Source organism: Dendropsophus ebraccatus, chromosome 1 (genome assembly GCF_027789765.1).
Source record: "Dendropsophus ebraccatus isolate aDenEbr1 chromosome 1, aDenEbr1.pat, whole genome shotgun sequence".
NCBI lineage: Eukaryota > Metazoa > Chordata > Amphibia > Anura > Hylidae > Dendropsophus > Dendropsophus ebraccatus.
The window spans coordinates 13,545,290-13,564,957 of record NC_091454.1 but is presented as its reverse complement, the minus strand read 5'-3'; the positions used below and the strand labels follow the sequence as shown (position 1 = coordinate 13,564,957).

General features: G+C 42.4%; 1 protein-coding gene across 2 annotated transcripts in view; it reads right to left on the bottom strand.

Moving 5' to 3' along the window:
• Positions 1 to 19,668, bottom strand: part of BICD1 (BICD cargo adaptor 1) — a 120,327-nt gene that overhangs the window by 62,420 nt on the left and 38,239 nt on the right. For both annotated transcript variants that reach the window (XM_069967764.1, XM_069967750.1), the window contains exon 2: positions 3,138 to 3,350. In XM_069967764.1, the coding sequence (XP_069823865.1) occupies positions 3,138 to 3,350 (213 nt within the window). The remainder of the gene's footprint in view (positions 1 to 3,137; positions 3,351 to 19,668) is intronic.

Genomic DNA, 19,668 nt, shown 5'->3' with positions numbered 1-19,668 from the left:
ATATTTCATTTCCATCAGGGGAATCGAACCAAGGAAAATAGAACCTGTTGTTGGTCACTAGATAAGTGATTTACTCTTAGACCATATCTATACAGTTAGGCTAGGAGATTCAACTCTATCTGATTGCAGCGCAGGCCTCTGTAGGCAGTTTATCACTGAACACTCAGAGGCTCTGGCTGACAGCTGGGATTATTTATGAAGGAGAGGGAGAAGAAGGCAGTAGTGACAGGTCCCTTCAAGCAACATCAGGTGTCGCCAATCACTGCCATCCAATGGTGCACACTCAGGCCAGGAAATAGTAACCATCTTATATACCCCTTATGTGCGTCATTAAAGTAAGCGGTTACAGATGTGCTTACACATCTGTAAGGCATCACTCAACCTGCTGGAATGTCATCCAATTTCTACTGGATAATTTCCCAGAAGGAATACGCTTCCCAGAACATGTCAAGTTTGACAGAGTGCACATATGATACCGTATCCAAACATGACCTAATACTGAGTTGAAATTAAGGTTACATGTGGACCTAGGCAGGGGTAGGGGTGGGCCTTGGTCTGGTGGTTTATGGAGGTCAGACCCTCCACGATCTCTAATCTGTCCTGTGGGTAGGGGACAAGTAACTTTGAATTGGAGAACCCCTTTAAGCAAAATGCTAAAGACAAAGCTAAAGGTGCCGAACAGAAACAACACATCAGACTATAAAGTAGGGATTAGAGATGAGCGCAACTCACAGGCTCCAGTCCGATCATTCGGCATTCAAATACTGGTCGCTGAAGAAGTTGGAGGCAGCAATAGTCCATAGGCTGTAACCATATTTTCCCAGACTCCCCAGGGCTGCATCCAACTTCTTCCACCAACGATATTCAAATTCTGAATGATCGGACTCGAGTATGCAGTTCAGTATACATTCAGTGAACCGGGGCAGGTGTCTACTGCGCGTGCCTGGCAAGATATACAAAGAATTACGGAATGTGGCCTTGAAGCAGGGAGCTAACGTGGCTTGGAGCCCACTGTGGAAATAACAGGATATACCTCGTGTCTACCAACAAAACTGAGAACAAAAATAAGATCAGAATAAAAACTAAACAGAGAATTAACCCTTCCATACCCAATGGACTATCCATCAATTTCAGATAAGTGGAGGCGGTCGTTTCATTGTTTACTAAGTATAGCGCCATACTTTTAATAGTGGCTGTGACTGGTATTACACGTCAGTGAATGAGACTGAGCTCATGGCATACATATGTCCGGCATAGGGCCTACCTCAGCTTACTGGAAATTCTGAACCATCGGATTCTAGACTAATGGAGTCTCACTTTGGTTTTATTGCTGCAACGACCCAGGAACCTTTTTAGCGTCTCCTAAACTCGGTTAGGGCTGCAGACAGTCAGGACTCTTTGTATTGATTTTCATTGCATTAGAACAGAATGACTTCTAAAAAGTCAGGTCATGGTGGCGTGCCAGCGCCCGGGATTATCTGACATTATCTGCTGTATGGCGGATACTTATAATCAGTGTCCAGCGCCAGGATCAGTGCTGCACATAGAGGAGGAGAAGCAGCACTGGGGATCAGTAACAAGAGCAATGTGCTTTATATTAGTATGGTCAGCAGTGTGATGTGGTTTACCAGGGGTCTCAACCAAATCAACTGGGACCAGAAAGTTATATAGATTTGTAATTTACTTCTATTTAAAAATCTCCAGTCTTTCAGTACTTATCAGCTGCTGTATGTCCTGCAGGAAGTGGTGTATTCTCTCCAGTCTGACACAGTGCTCTCTGCTGCCACCTCTGTCCATATCAGGAACTGTCCGGAGCAGGAGAGGTTTTCTAAGGGGATTTGCTGCTGCTCTGGACAGTTCATAACATGGACAGTGGTGGCAGCAGAGAGCACTGTGTGTGAGAATACACCACTTTCTGCAGGTCATATATCAGCTGATAAGTACTGGAAGACTTGAGATTTTTAAATAGAAGTAAATTACATATCTATATAACTTTCTGACACTAGTGGATTTAAAAAAAAAAAAAAAGAAAAAGAAAAAGTGACATAGTTTTTGTTGTCGGAGAACCCCTTTACGTTCACAGAACTTGACTAAGGGGCCTGTTCCACAGGAGCGATAATCGGCCGAATCGGCCCCATTCGGCCGATTTTCGCTCCGTGGAATAGAGAGAACGATCTGCCAATGATCGTGTCATCGGCTGATCGTTCATTTAGGTTCAGACCTAAAATCATCGTTCACCACCAGCGCATCGCTAGGGTTGAATAGCGGTGCGCGGCGGCAACCGACGATTTCAGCAGAACCATACATTACCTATCCGGTCGCAGGTCTTCTTCTCCCGTCCCGCGCGGCAGCATCGGCTTCGGAGCGGGGCTGTCTGAACTGACAGACTGCTCAGCCAATCACTGGCCGGGACCGCCGCGGCCAGTGATTGGCTGAGCGGTCTGTCAGTTCAGACAGCCCCGCTCCGAAGCTGCTGCGGCTCGCGGGACAGGAGAAGAAGACCTGCGACCGGACAGGTAATGTATGAAGCAATGGCTGCAAGGGCATCGGTAACGATGTTCCTGCAACCCTTGTTTCACGATCATCGGGGCCGTGGAATAGGCCCAGTAAACGAGCGCCAATCGTTTACGTTGTTTATCGGGCCCTGCTCGGCCCGTGGAATAAGGGCCCTTAGCTATGTACATAGATCTCTGTACACCATAAAGCAGAAGCATTTAAAGGACATTGAGTGGAGAATATAATCACCTGACCAACCACATCAAATAGTACATGGGTCACCATGCCGGACATCCTAACCTCATCTAGTCCCCACTGTCTGAACCTTGTGCCAGTTTTCTATTTATCCGCATTTTATTTGTTTGTTCTTGGTTAATACATAACCTTACTTTCCCCTGCCTAGGATACCTAGGATGTGATTGGAACCGCAACGTAATACTGCAGTATGTGTTTGGAATCGCAACATAGTACTGCAGTACCAGAAGCAACACATGGGTGGCACTATTTCTTGGAGAAGTAAGCCATATTTTACCTTAGAAGTTAGCTTTTCTTGCTTGTAGAAGACTCGCAGTAATGTTCATGTGCCCTAATAAAGTGTATTTACATGGGGGGGGGTATGAGAAAACCCCTCGAAACGTTACCTCCTTTAAGTCCTGGACAAGGACATTGAGACGCTCGTTCTCTCCTTGGACGTTGGTGATCACAGCTTTGCTCTGCCTCATGTCGTTCTGCATTTCCAGTATTCTACTCAGGTAATACTCCTCCTTGGTGGCGGACTCCTGCAGTAAAGTCTCCTCCCGGGTCTCGCCATCTTCAGCGACTTTGCGGTGGACGGTAAAGGACTGTCCAAAGGCCTAGAAAAACAACCGTATAATATGTTACGGAAATCGATATACTAGTATCTTAGTATAGTCATATATAGTCTTATGCATACCACCAGGAGGTATCGGACAATATTAATCCATCCAATAGATGGTGAATTATAAAAATAAAAAATGCCGCCAGATGTCACCATATAATAGTAATAGGCATAGAATTGATTGTATAACAGTATCGGTCATAAATTGGCCATAATTATTGTAATATATAGAAGCCAATTAAAAAATGAGGCTATATAAATCCATACAATAGTAATAGACATAGAACTGATCGTAAAACAGTAGTAACCAAAAATTTATATTGGCTCATTAGTACATTAGATAGCAGCAGGTTACAAAAAAAAATACCGCCACATAAATCCATATAATAGTACTAGACATTATATAGCTGACTATATAAAAGTACCAGCCAAAAGTTAATATTGGCTCATCAATACATTAGCAGTCGGCTAGGAAATAAAAAATACCGCCACATAAATCCATATAATAGTACCACACATTATATAGCTGACTACATAACAGTACCAGCCACAGGTGTCCATGTAATAAATAGTACTAGACATATAACTGATTGAATAACAGTACTATCCAAATGTTAATACTGGCTCATCAAGGTTAGAAAAAAAAGTACCGCCACATAAATCTATATAATAGTACTAGACATACAGCTGACTATATAACAGTATCAGCCAAAAGATAATATTGGCTCATCAATACATTAACAGCCGGCTAGGAAATAAAAAAAAATACCCCCACAAGTGTCCATATAATAAATAGTACTAGACATATAACTGATTGTATAACAGTACTAGCCAAAAGTAAATATTGGCTCATGAATATATTAGATAGCAGCAGGTTAGAAAAAAAAATACCGCCACATAAATCCATATAATAGTACTAGACAATATATAGCTGACTATATACGAGTACCAGCCAAAAGTTAATATTGGCCCATCAATACATTAGCAGCCGGCTAGGAAAAATACCGCTACAGGTGTCCCTGTAATAAATAGTACTAGACATATAACTGATCGTATAACAGTACTAGCCAAAAGTAAATATTGGCTCATCAATATATTAGAAAAAAAATATACTGCCATCTGTCCAGATAATAGTACTAGAAAAATAACTGATCACAGAAGTATCATTATATTAGTACCAGCTAAATGGCCACATAAGTATTACTATCACAGCTCTGGTTGCAGAAACATACTACTACTATACCGATAAATACATGTTATGTGTTATTATATTGTCATTTATATAGCTGGTAATGTCAGAGTGGCACTTACCATATATAGCTGGTACCACCAGTATATGATCAACTATATACGGTATACCTCATACTATTATACGCACACATGTGGCGGCATTTTTTTAATGGTCCTTTATCTGTTAGATTATTTAAAAAAACATTTTTTTTTTTATTTGTTACAGTAGTTCAATAGGCAATGTACAATATCAGTTAATGGCTGGTACTGTTATATAATGAAATGATTTATCAAGTAGTATTATACAGACATATGTGGCAGCATTTTTTATTCATTTATTTTATAGAAACAGTTTTTTTTATCTGTTAGATTAATCCCATAGGCAATATACAATATTAATTAATGGCTGGTACTGTTATATAATCAAATTATATGTCTAGTAGTATTATGCAGACATATGTGGCGGCATTTTTTTTTTTTTTTTTTTAAATTGTTCTTTATTTGTTACAGTAGTCCAATAGGCAATGTACAATGTCAGTTCCACAATGAAAAAACAGCAATTGGCACTATCGCAGTATGAATAAAGTCCTATGGGAATATCCCATTGGTATTGTTGCCCACAGTCAAAAAAAGGAGTTAGGGGTGCTCCTCCCCGTGAGATGCAGTTCCAGTATTATAAGATAGGTACAAAAGATGATAGGGGGCACTCACCATAAAACTTGATTTTTATTGTAATTCCATTAAAATCAATCCATTCTATCCGGGCGAGTAGGACGCCAGCACCATGTAGTAAACATACGTGACAGCTGTTTCGCGTGTGTCAGCACGCTTCTTTGGCTTCTCTGGAGAAGCGTGCTGACGCACGCGAAACAGCTGTCACGTTAGTTTACCACATGGTGCTGGCGTCCTACTCGCCCGGATAGAATGGATTGATTTTAATCAATTCACTGCTCATTATCAGGAAATCTCTACTCTTTTACATCAGTCGGGTCCTGTGTAACCTATGACTATGTTCACACTACGTAAAAGTACGGCCGTACTTTGTACGTTGTGGAACAATACCTATTGTTCTATGGGATCCCGTGCGGCGCCGCAAAAAACTGACATTTTAGTTTTCTGGGGCCGCAATTCAGTGAATTGCGGCCATAGGAAACCCTGTCAGTTCACACAATGAAGCGAGCGCATCAGAACACTACGGCCATAAAGATCATCTGGCCGGTACTGCCGGTACTCTGATCTGGGCAGAGACCGGCTGTTCCATGACCCGGCCGGGGTCACGGAACGGCCGGTCGTTCACGTTGTGTGAACATAGACTATGGAGAGGGGAGGAGGGAGATTAGTCGGCAGCAGAGAGCAGAGAACCAAGGATTACACAGTGGGAGCTGTGTGAAAGTCGGTATCCAGAGGTCAGTGCTGACTTCAGAGGAGATAGCCGTTGATGTAGCTGTAAATTAACTCTTTGTTGTCCTGTTTTGGTGCATCATCTCCCTCCACCCCTCCCCTCTCCATAGAAAACCATGAAGACAGGGGAGAGAGCTTTAAACCCTGTCATTTCAGGGTCATTTTTCTGAAAACAATAAATATCTACAGTACAAGAAATTTTAAGAAACTCTGTAATAGGTTTTATTTACCAAAAGAGTTTCCTTTTGTACTGAAAAAGCTGTTTTCCTAGCTCCCCCCGACTTCAGAAGAAGCTGGATTTCTGTGTCCATTATACTCTATGGAGAGGGGAGGAGCTGAGAGGAGTGAGTGAGCACGTAGCAGTCCTGCACAGCAAAACACCCTGCAATCTACTCTCAGCAAGTTCCTAGATAGGCACTGACCTTTCAGACCCCTGAATCAGGCGCTTTAGGTGCCCAGAGAGTCTACAAACAGATGACCTTCTTGTCTCTTCTCCCTGCTCGCTTATCTCCCTCGGCCCCTCCCCCCTCCATAAGATATAATGGAGACATGGCTTCTCTGTAATGAAGACTGCTTTGCCTGATAATGAACACATAAGAATTGAGGGGGAGAGGCTTGGAAATTGCTTTTTGAGTACGGAAAGAGGGTTATTTTTTGGCTAATAAACCCAATTACAAAGTTTCTTAAAATCGCCTGTATTATTGATTTCTGCAAAAAAACATTTAACATTTTGGCTCACAGTTTCCTGTTTTCCTTACATAGTTCTGATGACGGACTCATTTTATTCTGGTAATCTATAAATCCACTGTAAAACCGACGATGTGATGTGATGCTGCCCGACATCAGAATGTCAGAAACAAAATACCGCCATACCGCCCTGTCATTATTTATTACAGTCTAAATAAACTTGTCCCGAGAAGATGAAGCGACGAGCCGAGATATAATTGAAGATGAGTCCTGCAGATAGTTTTTGGCACAAGCAGCGACAGGCGCAGGAACGTGCATTGCTTACACTCCATAGGACATAATGGCATCCTGGGGAAGAACCATCCACACAGCATGAGGCCCAATTAAAAAGTAATGGCTGATATGGAAATGAATGCTAATGTATCCTGACAGGAGACACGACTGCAGCAGAGTCTGATAAAGAGAGGATAGCACTGTGAGCGCTGCGCAGGTATAGCAGAGCCAACCACTCTACTATTCATTGTCTATGGGAAAGATAGCAAAAGATCACCATTGTGGCCAATCCCTTCCCCCCATAGTATCTTCACTCAAAGGTCCTTATAGTAAGGTCAATATACTGGAAATATTCTGGAAAATAACTAATATTCTTGCAGTTTCTGCCTTATAACATCCCCCCCCCCCTCATATACTTTCCTGTGTTGGCAACTATGGGGATGGTACTGTTATATAGACACTATACAGGCACATAGAAGGCTGGCACTGTATATAAACATATAGCTGGTATTTCTCTTTAAACACATAGGACTGGTACTGTTATACAGACACATATGGCTGGTATTGTTATATGGGCACTTATATGGCTGAAACTGTCAAGTGGGCACTTATATAGCTGGTACTGTTATACAGACACATAGCTGGTGCTATTAAAAAACATGCACATGGCTGGTAGTCATGTGGGCACTTATATGGCTGGTACTGTTATATGGGCACTTATATGGCTGGTATTGTTATACAGACACATATGGCTGGTACTGTTATAAGGGTACATATATGACTGGTAGTGTTATATGGGCATATATATGATTGGTACTGTCATATAGACACTTATATAGCTAATAGTTATATGGGCACATATATAGCTGGTAGTGTTACACAGACACTTACATGGCTGGTACTGTTATATGGGCACATATATAGCTGGTACTGTTACACAGACACTTACATGGCTGGTACTGTTATACAGACACTTATATGGCTGGTACTGTTATACAATCACTTATATGGCTGGTACTGTTATATGGGCACCTATATGGCTAGTACTGTTATTCAGAGAATTATGTGGCTGGTACTGTTATTCAGAGAATTATATGGCTGGTACTGTTATTCAGAGAATTATATGGCTGGTACTGTGCCCGCTAATACAGTAATCAGATGCAGCTGTCAAAGTTGACAGCTGCATCCAATTACCGGACGCAGCGTCATCCATGGTGTATAGTGGGGAGATCGCTCCTCCGGGATGTTATCCCGGAGGAGCGATCTCCGTAACTGAAGCCGGCCGGGGACCGTTCCAAGATGGCGCCTCCAAGATGGTGCCTATCTCATGGATCTCTGCAGCATATCTATGCTGCAGAGATCTCTATGAGAGATCAGAGCACTTATACTAGAAGTCCCCCAGGGGGAATAACCCTAACCCCAGGGGGAATAACCCTAACCCCAGGGGGGAATAACCCTAACCCCAGGGGGGCTTCTAGTATAAGTGTAAAAGTTTAAAAAAAAAGTGTTGTTTACAGTAAAAAGCCCCCTCCCCTAATAAAAGTCTGAATCACCCCCCTTTTCCCAGGTTATTAATAAAAGTAAATAAATAAACAAACATGTTTGCTATCGCCGCGTGCGTAATCGCCTGAACTATTAATTAATCACATTCCTGATCTCGCACGGTAAACGGCGTCAGCGCAAAAAAATCCCAAAGTGCAAAATTGCGCATTTTTGGTTGTATCAAATCCAGAAAAATTGTAATAAAAAGCGATCAAAAAGTCGTATATGCGCAATCAAGGTACCGATAGAAAGAACACATCATGTCGCAAAAAATGACACCTCACACAGCCCCATAGACCAAAGGATAAAAGCGCTATAAACCTAGGAAAGGAGCGATTTTAAGTGACATATATTTGTTGACAATGGTTTGAATTTTTTACAGGCCATCAGATACAATATAAGTTATACGTGTTATATATCGTTGTAATCGTAACGACTTGAGGAACATGCATAACCAGTCAGTTTTACCCCAAAGCGAATGGCGTAAAAACACATTTCCCCCAAATAAACAAAATGCGTTTTTTTTTTTCAATTTCACCACACTTTGAATTTTTTTTCTGGTTTCGCAGTATACTTTATGCAAAAATTCAGCCTGTCATTGCAAAGTACAATTAGTGATGCAAAAAATAAGGGTTCATGCTGGTTTCTTGGTGGAAAAATGCAAGTGCTATGGCCTTTTAAGCACAAGGAGGAAAAAACGAAAACGCAAAAATCGAAATTGGCTCTGTCCTTAAGGGGTTAAAGTTCAACACTTAACCCATTATATACCTCCTCAGTAACATAGTATACATGTCAATTATGTATATTGCCTCTATAAGCTTCTCAATACTTAGGATTGGGCGCAATCACTTAAGTTTCATTAGCGCATAACTATTCTATGAATATATTTTAGTATGATTAACCTATCAAATATACTGGTTATAAGAAAATAAGTACAGACATAGAATTTTTCTAACAAGCACTTATATGGCTGGTACTGTTATATGGGCACTTATGTGGCTGGTACAGTTATATGGGCACTTATTTGACTGGTACTGTTATACAGACACTTACTGTATATGGCTGGTACTGTTATATGGGCACTTATATGACTGGTACTGTTATACAGACACTTATATGGCTGGTACTGTTATATGAGCACTTATATGGCTGGTACTGTTATATGGGCACTTATATGGCTGGTACTGTTATACAGACACTTATATGGCTGGTACTGTTATATGAGCACTTATGTGGCTGGTACAGTTATATGAGCACTTATGTGGCTGGTACAGTTATATGGGCACTTATATGGCTGGTACTGTTATATGGGCACTTATATGGTTGGTACTGTTATATGAGCACTTATGTGGCTGGTACAGTTATATGGGCACTTATATGGCTGGTACTGTTATATGAGCACATATATGGCTGGTACTGTTATATGGGCACTTATATGGCTGGTACTGTTATATGGGCACTTATATGACTGGTACTGTTATACAGACACTTATATGGCTGGTACTGTTATATGAGCACTTATGTAGCTGGTACAGTTGTATGGGCACTTATATGGCTGGTACTGTTATATGAGCACGTATATGGCTGGTACAGTTATATGGGCACTTACATGGCTGGTACTGTTATATGAGCACGTATATGGCTGGTACTGTTATATGGACACTTATATGGCTGGTACTGTTATATGGGCACTTATGTGGCTGGTACAGTTATATGGGCACTTATATGGCTGGTACTGTTATATGGGCACTTATATGGTTGGTACTGTTATATGAGCACTTATGTGGCTGGTACAGTTATATGGGCACTTATATGGCTGGTACTGTTATATGAGCACGTATATGGCTGGTACTGTTATATGGGCACTTATATGACTGGTACTGTTATACAGACACTTATATGGCTGGTACTGTTATATGAGCACTTATGTGGCTGGTACAGTTATATGGGCACTTATATGGCTGGTACTGTTATATGAGCACTTATGTGGCTGGTACAGTTATATGGGCACTTATATGGCTGGTACTGTTATATGAGCACGTATATGGCTGGTACTGTTATATGGGCACTTATATGGCTGGTACTGTTATATGGGCACTTATATGACTGGTACTGTTATACAGACACTTATATGGCTGGTACTGTTATATGGGCACTTATATGACTGGTACTGTTATACAGACACTTATATGGCTGGTACTGTTATATGAGCACTTATGTGGCTGGTACAGTTATATGGGCACTTATATGGCTGGTACTGTTATATGGGCACTTATATGACTGTACTGTTATACAGACACTTATATGGTTGGTACTGTTATATAGACACTTCTATGGATGTGGCTGGTGGCAGGCTTTTTTCATCCAGATTTCCTTCACCATATATAAAATACAAATCCAACACGGCTGCTTCCTTTCTAAAATAATAATACCACATCTGTCCACTGGCCGTGCCTAATATCACTATGCAACAACTCCACTGAAGTGAATGAGGCTAGGCTGCAATACCACACACAACCTGAGAACATATGTGGCACTGTTGTTGTTGTTTTTCAATTGTAGCTACGTAGTTTCCTCTCTTATTACGATGAACACAGGTTACATACGAGTACAAGGGTGGTGGCGCATGGTGGTTAATCAGCTGTAGTTTATGCATAAGACATTAATCATTACATCGGATTTCCTTTCATCTGTCAGTATCAGGGTCAGTATGCCTCCAGTCAGTAGCAGTCATTCCATTAAATTATTTGTTTCTAGTTAATCAATAACTTGGAGGATATCTAGAAAGCATCAGGTCACCGCAAAGCTCAGCCTGCCCCTGTCAGCTGTTTCACTCAAAACTTGACCACTTAGATGCCGCAGTCACTAGTGATGGCGGCATCTAGGCGGTTACACAAAGGAAGTGGACTCCTATTGCCAATCATTGCAATTGAGGCGTATGTTGGGCTGTTATATAGGTCCTCAGACCTGCCATCTAGTGTTCCTACCCCACCATGCTACAAGCAGGGTACAATAGGAAAAACCATACAAACTATTAAAATAAGTTAGTTATCCCGTACAGTAAAAGTTAGGAGAAAAAAATCCCAAATAATTTTTATACTCAATTCCAGAATTGCTGTTTTAAGTTTATTTCACAACCCAAAAAGTTATGGAATAAAAAGGAGCTATTGGATGAGCTGAAGATGATCTATTGGCACCGAGTCCTAGTACCTTGATGATTTGGTGAGGCTTCAGCACCAGAATGGAACGCAGATCCTAAGTATTAATATTAGGAGACGGCCGTCATGCCCCTTGTTGACACCAATGGCGTCCCTACCGGACGCCATTGCTATCCTGACTACGAGTTTGAGTTTGTCTGACTTGTCCTCGTTTTGTGTTACACCTGTGCAGGTCGACCAGTTATCTGCTGCCAGTTAGGGCAGTTGAGGTAATCAGGCAGGGACAGCAGGGCGGGTTTCAGTGCTAGGGCATTATTTGATTCGTGTCTGTGAGTCCCCTGTCCTGACATTTAGCTTAAATTAGCTCACTTACACATGCACACACTCAGTTTGGCCAAGTGTGTATTTATTTTCACTAGAGTGAAAGAGAAAAACAAAAGGATCAGGCACTTGAAACATGTCTGATCCTTCTCTCCCCAACATGTGCCATGGGGGTGGAGTCAACAGGCCACCACACACATTAGGCTCGGTACACACTACCAGCTTGGAGCCTCTGGTGGTAGATTTATAACTTTTGTTGAGAAGAAAAAAAAGTCCTATTCTCTCACAATGGACCCAAAAGAACCCCACTGGTGTCTGTATTTGACGGGTCTGATACTGCAATTGTGGCATCTGTTGCAACATGAACTGTAACACCGGCACAAGCAGAGCACTGGAAGGCCTTGTGGTCCTGCCAAAATCAATCGGATAGGCCGACAGATAGCAGATGTCCCATAACAACATATAGTAAAACTGGACATTTAAGCCCCACCCCTGAGGCTGCCCATATACGCCCACCAAGAGCTCGCTTTTTGGCAGGTTTACATAAACCTTGCTTCTTTTACCTAATTTCAGGATCTGAACTGATAGTAAGTACACCACCGGCGCCCTGCAGTGCGGCGTACACACCGTTTACATCAGTACTGACCACACTATCAAAGGCATTAAAGGCCATTATTAGCCAGGATTAGAAAAACATTGCAGCTTTTGTCCAAAAAGAGGTTGTGTCAGGTCATTGGTGGTATTATAACTCTGCTCCATTCACATCAATGGAACTGAGCTGCAATACCACAAACAAACTGGGGACAAGAGGGGTGCAGCCATGTTTTTTTTTTTTTTTTTTAAATAATAATGGGATTTATTTAAGCCAAAAATAAGGTAAAAGTTACAAAGAATTCAGCAGAGCGTAAACATAAAAGAAGAGTGTAGATAAGGAAGAAGAAATGTGACAGTCTTGGGGGAGTAGTATGGGGGAGAGGGGAGGAGGGAATGCAGCTGTTACGGGTTCCGGCCTCCTCCACCACATGAGGTGCCACTGATATAAGGGGTATAGGGGCAACAGTCACATCTGGTGGGCCCCGAGAATGTTGACACCTGGTAGATGGAACTCAAGGTATGTCTCCGTAACCATAAGGAACTCATATCTTTACATCCAACTAATTCTACAAATAGAAAGCCGCCAAGGACTAAACAACATGGTTACCAAGGAACACATCACCGTCTCATGGTACAAGAAGCTAATGTACAAACCATACGTGATAATTATAGAATGTATGAGTCAGCTACACCTGTCAATGATGACAGATGTCCTTCATACATAGACTTATACTGGTAAGTGAAAAGGAATTCAAGGGATGGTCCACCTCTGAAAAATATTTAGTATTTTTACATAAATAGGAAAAATTTATTTTACTATTTTGAGTTCCGGGTAATTCAAAGAATAACCTAACAAAATATATAAAAATTTCAAATTTGACTTTGAATTTTAAATATAAAGTTGACCTTGTCTTGTCCTTGCACGGCTATAGTTTGTTACAATGTATCCAGTCCCTTCTGTTATGGAATACAGAATGTTATCTACACTGATACATTGTAACCGGTTACAATTTGTACGTCGTATTGTGCATACAGCTCCTATGCAGATCAGCGCTAAACTACAAAAATCCTACATACGGTTTCCAAAAATCCATAAGCTTTAAAAATCTAAACAAGGCTCCATGCATGCCGGATTAAAGGAATTTAACTCTGACTTAGAGTAAGGGCCCTATTCCACCGGACGATTATTGTTTGCATAATCGTTAATGATTAACGATCTCAAACGACCGCTATTGCGAATGACCTGAAAACGTTCACTCATTTCCATGGAACGATAATCGTTACTTATGATCGTAACTGCGGTTGTTCGTATCTATTGCGAACGACCAAACGATGTCTTATTCAATGCGAATGTTTTGCGAACGAGCAACGATAAAAATAGGTCCAGGTCTTATAAAGCGATCAACGATTTCTCGTTTGGTCGTTAATCGTTAACTGCATTTCAACCGAACGATTATCGTTTAGATTCGAACGATTTAATGATAATCTGAACGATAATCGTCCGGTAGAATAGGGCCCTAACTTCACTATGGGCGGACGAGGATTTCCCCCTTTTTTTTAACACCCATCCCATCTGGGGGGCCACAATCTGTTAGTCTGTATGGGAATATATTACAGGACAAAAGAGAAATCTAACGACAGATCTAACTGGAAGTGACCTTGAAATACAATAAGACGGAAGGTAAAATCAAAGGAAGACGTGTGTCGGGGGATGACATGACCATCTGCTGTAGAATTCTATACTCTGATTACTCACACTGCTATGCACCTATTCACATGGGGCAGACGGCTTGGTATGAAGATGAAAATCCAGGACAAATGGCTTACAGGAAACTCTATATGTATTATGCATGATGGGCGGATCCCGTGCCCGCGCCGCATGACCGGGCTCTCGTACTCCGTCTGATGTCAACATATTTCGGCTTCGGGGTATGCCACGACTTGGATGGAACAGAGGGAAAGGATGGGATGTAGACCGCTCAGCCAATCAGTGGCTGTAGCAGTGTCCCGTCCCAGTCACTGACTGGCTGAGGGGGGCATCTGCCAGCCAGGTCGTGAAGTAGCAGGGGGGAGATGCTGATGGTTGCCCTGGAGCAGGATGGAGCACTGCGTGGGCACTGGGAACGGTATATATGTATATATGTAAATATATGTGAGTGAGAGGAGGATCAGACTACACAGGGTTAGTTTGTAGTCTGTTACCGTGGAGACACATTGGCCTACATACTGTTAATATTGTATAGACACAAAATGATGGGAGATTTTTACTGTACTTTAGTGTAATATACAAACAATCAAACGATTACTTGTACAAGTGCCCCAAGGAGTAAAAGTCAAATGCTGCTGCCAGACTGCTCTGGTGGTGGCTTTTCTCTCAGAGAACAAAGGGGTCAAGCTGTGAAAATCTATCTAGTCCAACCCCTATCTCCACCTAAATAATCTGACAAACTTTAAAAAAAAAAAAAACATTCAAACTGTTATATCGGAAATCATACAGACCCCTAGAATTTCTGTGTCCATGTCACTTTATGACAATGACCCTCACAAAAGGGTGCAATTGTATTTTTTTCTATTTCACCCCATAAATAATTTTAGCATAGTATATTAAACGATAAAATAAAGAATGTCATTAGAAAGTACAACCCGTCGCCCAAAATATAAGTCCTCATATGGCTATGTGGAAAGAAAAAAACAAAAATGATGGGAAAGGGTTAACTGGCAAATGTGTAGATATACAGTATATACGTAACCTTTTGTTCTGGGAAGAAACGCGCTGTAGGTTAGATCTTCGCGATTAAACCTAATTGGCGTCTGGCAGAGAGATTAGTCCCTTAAATGTCACATGAAGCCGTTATAGGCATCAATTACACACTTATATGAGGGGGGAGTGCTGGATCATTGTGATTGCCCCCTACTGGTGTGGTCTCACATGAAGCCGCATTACTGAAAAAAAATTGTCGGGGAAAAAAACTTGAGTTTGAGAAACCACATTTAAAGGGAATGTGTCGCTTAGATTTTTTTTTTTTTTTTTTTTACCAATACCTGGTTTTTTACATTATTATAGGGGAAGACATCTTGTCTGAGCTGTTTTTACCAGCATTTAGTGATATGCTTTACAGCAAGCCTCAGGGTGCCCTCACACATCATTTTTTGTTTGGCGTTTTCAGGCGCCAAAAAATGCAACAAAAACATCAATGTGGTGCATGGTGTTTTTTTTATGCGTTTGCATTTCTCTGGCATTTTTTCTTGTGTTTTTGTCTTTATGTTTGAATGATCTTTTTTGTGTTTAGGCATTTTTGTGCACTAAACTTTTTCCCTCTGCCATCATATGACCCAACTACAGGACCACAAAAAAATGACAAAAATGCCAGGAAAAATAAAAAGCCATACACACAGCAATGCTGTTCTTGAGACAGTTGGAACAATCCCATTGAAGTCTATGGGAGAAAAAAAAAACACCACAGTTTGCTGAAAAAAAACACCACCCCTCAGCATGCTGTGTTTTGGAAAAACTGCCACAGAGCCTCAAAAATGCCAAAAACAAGAGAAAAACACCCCACCCAAAAAAACGCCATGTGTGTAAGGCCGATCATAAACTTTCATTGACTTCCATTGACTTTTGGTTTGGCCAAAAAAACAAACAAACACACCATGGCGTTTTTCTGAAATTTTACATCAGTGTGATGCCAGCCTCAAGGATATGGATGACAATGGATAGGATCATTATCATTGACATAAATGGCAAACATTACTGGGCATACAAACTCTGTGACCTACACAAAGGTCATTCACAGGGAGGGGGAGGCTGAGCTCTGAGCTTCATCTGCTGTCTAAATATATAATGAGGTCACCTTTCACTGCACAGATCACTTTACAGCAGCCTCCTCTTTATCATCACAGACACAACAGGAAGTCTCACTTTTAGGCCTAGTGGTAACAAGGAAAACTAAAAGATTTCAGGATTGTTTTATAATATGGACAGTTAGGAAAAAAAAAAATTACCAAAAATTCTTAAAAAATAGGTTTAACATAAAACAATAGGTCATTTTCTGGTGACAAATTCCCTCTAAGTCAACCTGGCACTGAAACCAACAATGGAGATTGGCTACAGTCTCAGATACAGTTAACAATGACTAGAGACTTATGTAAACCTGCAGATAAAGAGCTGGACAGAATACAACTGGTGTCTTATCTGCTGTGTGACCTTGTCTCTGATAAAGCTGGGACATTTATGTATTCCCATAGCATACTGGCTACTCTTCTTATCTTGTTGTTGTTGTGTAGTCTGTACACCGGCTGTCCCTGGCTCTATCGTCTTGCTCTCTGCCCCCGTTTTACAACTCACTTTATCTGTCAATTTGCTTTTAACTTCTGGAGAATGATCACTTATTACACAGAAAATCTTCCATCTTTTAACTATAATAGGATCAGACATGAGAGAACAATAGAAACATTTACTGCTCCTCCTCCCCTATCGCAGCAGAAGTATCACAGACAGAAACTGCAGCTGCATCCCCCTCCTCTCCCTTCCTAGTTAATATATTATTCTAGATGTTTTTTTTTTTTTCATCTGAGCAAATATAAACTGTGAGAGTAGACGATATAGTGAATAAGTCCCAAGTACTGGTCCCAAGCCTCACATAATACATTACCGAATATACTCTTGATAGGTTATTTCACGGTGAGGCTGAGCTATAAGCTTCTTCTATTTTCTTCACTATCTACCAATGTTACCTTCTACTGTAATACGGTACGGATCACTTTAGGGCTGTCCCCTCCTTATCATCACAGACAGAACAGGTAGTGTCATTTTCAGGCCTCGTGGTGAGAATGGAAACCACAAGATTTCAGGACGGTCCCAATCCTCACATAATACACAAACAGAGGATAACTTTATTTTTATTCTTCCATTTCAAGGGTGTAACCGTTGACTATAATATAATTGATATATGGCATTTTCACCTTCCACAGGCTCTACCTGTAGGGTTAAGTTCTTCACCTATTGGGTGATACCTAACCTCTATGATGTCTCCAAAACACTGCACACTATAGTACGCCCCCAAAAGCAGCAGCATGAAGGACAGTGTAGAGCAGTACTGAGCAGGATTAGCTGTGAATCAAGCACTAGAATGAGATCTAATACTTACTTTCAGCTTCTGTAGTCTCTGTTCTGTCCAGCTTAAGTTCTTCACCTACTGGGTGGTACCTAGCCTCTATAATGTCTCCCAAACACTGCACACTATAGTACACTCTCAGAAGCAGCAGCATGGAGGACAGTATAGAGCAGTGCTGAGCAGGATTAGCTGTGAATCCAACACTAGGATAAGATCTAATACTTAATTTCAGCTCCTGTAGTCTCTGTTCTGTCCAGCTTAAGTTCTTCACCTACTGGGTGGTACCTAGCCTCTATAATGTCTCCCAAACACTGCACACTATAGTACGCCCTCAGAAGCAGCAGCATGGAGGATAGTACAGAGAAGCACTCAGCAGGATTAGCTGTGAATCCAGCACTAGGATGAGATCTAATACTTACTCTCAGCTCCAGTAGTCTCTACTCTGTCCAGCTACTCCTCTTCTGTCTCTATGTAAGGCTGGTACCTAGCCTCTATAATGTCTCCCAAACACTGCCCACTATAGTACGCCCTCAGAAGCAGCAGCATGGAGGATAGTATAGAGTAGTACTCAGCAGGATTAGCTGTGAATCCAGCACTAGAATGAGATCTAATACTTACTCTCAGCTCCTGTAGTCTCTGCTCTGTCCAGCTACTAATCTTCTCTCTCTATGTAAGGCTATGTTCACACAACGTATATTTTCGTAAAACCATGGCTGTTTATACGAAAATATTCGTGCCATTGCTGCCTATGGAATCCTGGCTGGAGCGTATACACATAGTATACGCTCTGACCGGGATCCCTAGCGGCGCCGCAAACAACTGACATGTCAGTTTTCTGCAGTCGCTTTTCATTGAATAGCGGCAGCAGAAAACCCCAGTCAGTGCACTCTTTGGAGCGAGTGGCTCCAGACGCTTGCTCCATAGTGTGCTGTGAAGAGTTCTGATGCGGGCGCGCAGGGATGCGCCCGCATCAGACCCCTAGCGGCCCTAAAGATCATCCGGCTGGTACTGCAGTACCAGCCAGGATGATCTTTTCAGAGACCACCCGTTCCGCGACCTGGAATGGCCGATCTCTTACAAAGTGTGCACATAGCCAGGGCCGCTTTAACCAGAGGGCACATGGTGCACGTGCACCGGGCCCACTGGTTAAAGGGGCCCCCCGAACAGGCCGGCCGTTGCTGTGTGCGACCAGTGCGGTCGCACAGGGATCCGGACACCAGCCTGTCAGGGGGGAGCGCCATGGATGGGTAATCTACTTACCCCTCCATGGCGCCCCCTGCAGGGCCCCCCCGTCCGCCGCTGCCCCCCTCCGCTCGCTGCTGCTGCTGCGCTTCAGCAGCAGCGATACTGACAGAGAGAGAGCCATTGGCTCCCTCCCTGTCTGACCCTTATGTGGCCGCACTTCCTGTGGTCACAAGAGGCGGCACTCTCCCTCTAGCGCCCGACGTCACTGGAGCGTCGGCGCAAGGGTAAGGGGAGTGCAGCCTCTTGTGACCGCAGGAGGTGCGGCCACAAGAGGGAAGAGAAGAGGAACGCGTGGACCTAGGTGAGTAAAAGTGTTTGTTTTTTTCAATGTTATATGGGAGGGGGAGCACATATACTATGGGGGAGCACAGGGGGCTATATACTATGGGGGAGCACAGGGGGCTATATACTATGGGGGAGCACAGGGGGCTATATACTATGGGGGAGCACAGGGGGCTATATACTATGGGGGAGCACAGGGGAGCTATATACTATGGGGGAGCACAGGGGGCTATATACTATGGGGGAGCACAAGGGAGCTATATACTATGGGGGAGCACAGGGGAGCTATATACTATGGGGGAGCTATATACTACTGGGGAGCACAGGGGTCTATATACTATTGGGGAGCACAGGGGGCTATATACTATGGGGGAGCACAGGGGGCTATATACTATGGGGGAGCACAGGGGGCTATATACTATGGGGGAGCACAGGGGGCTATATACTATGGGGGAGCACAGGGGGC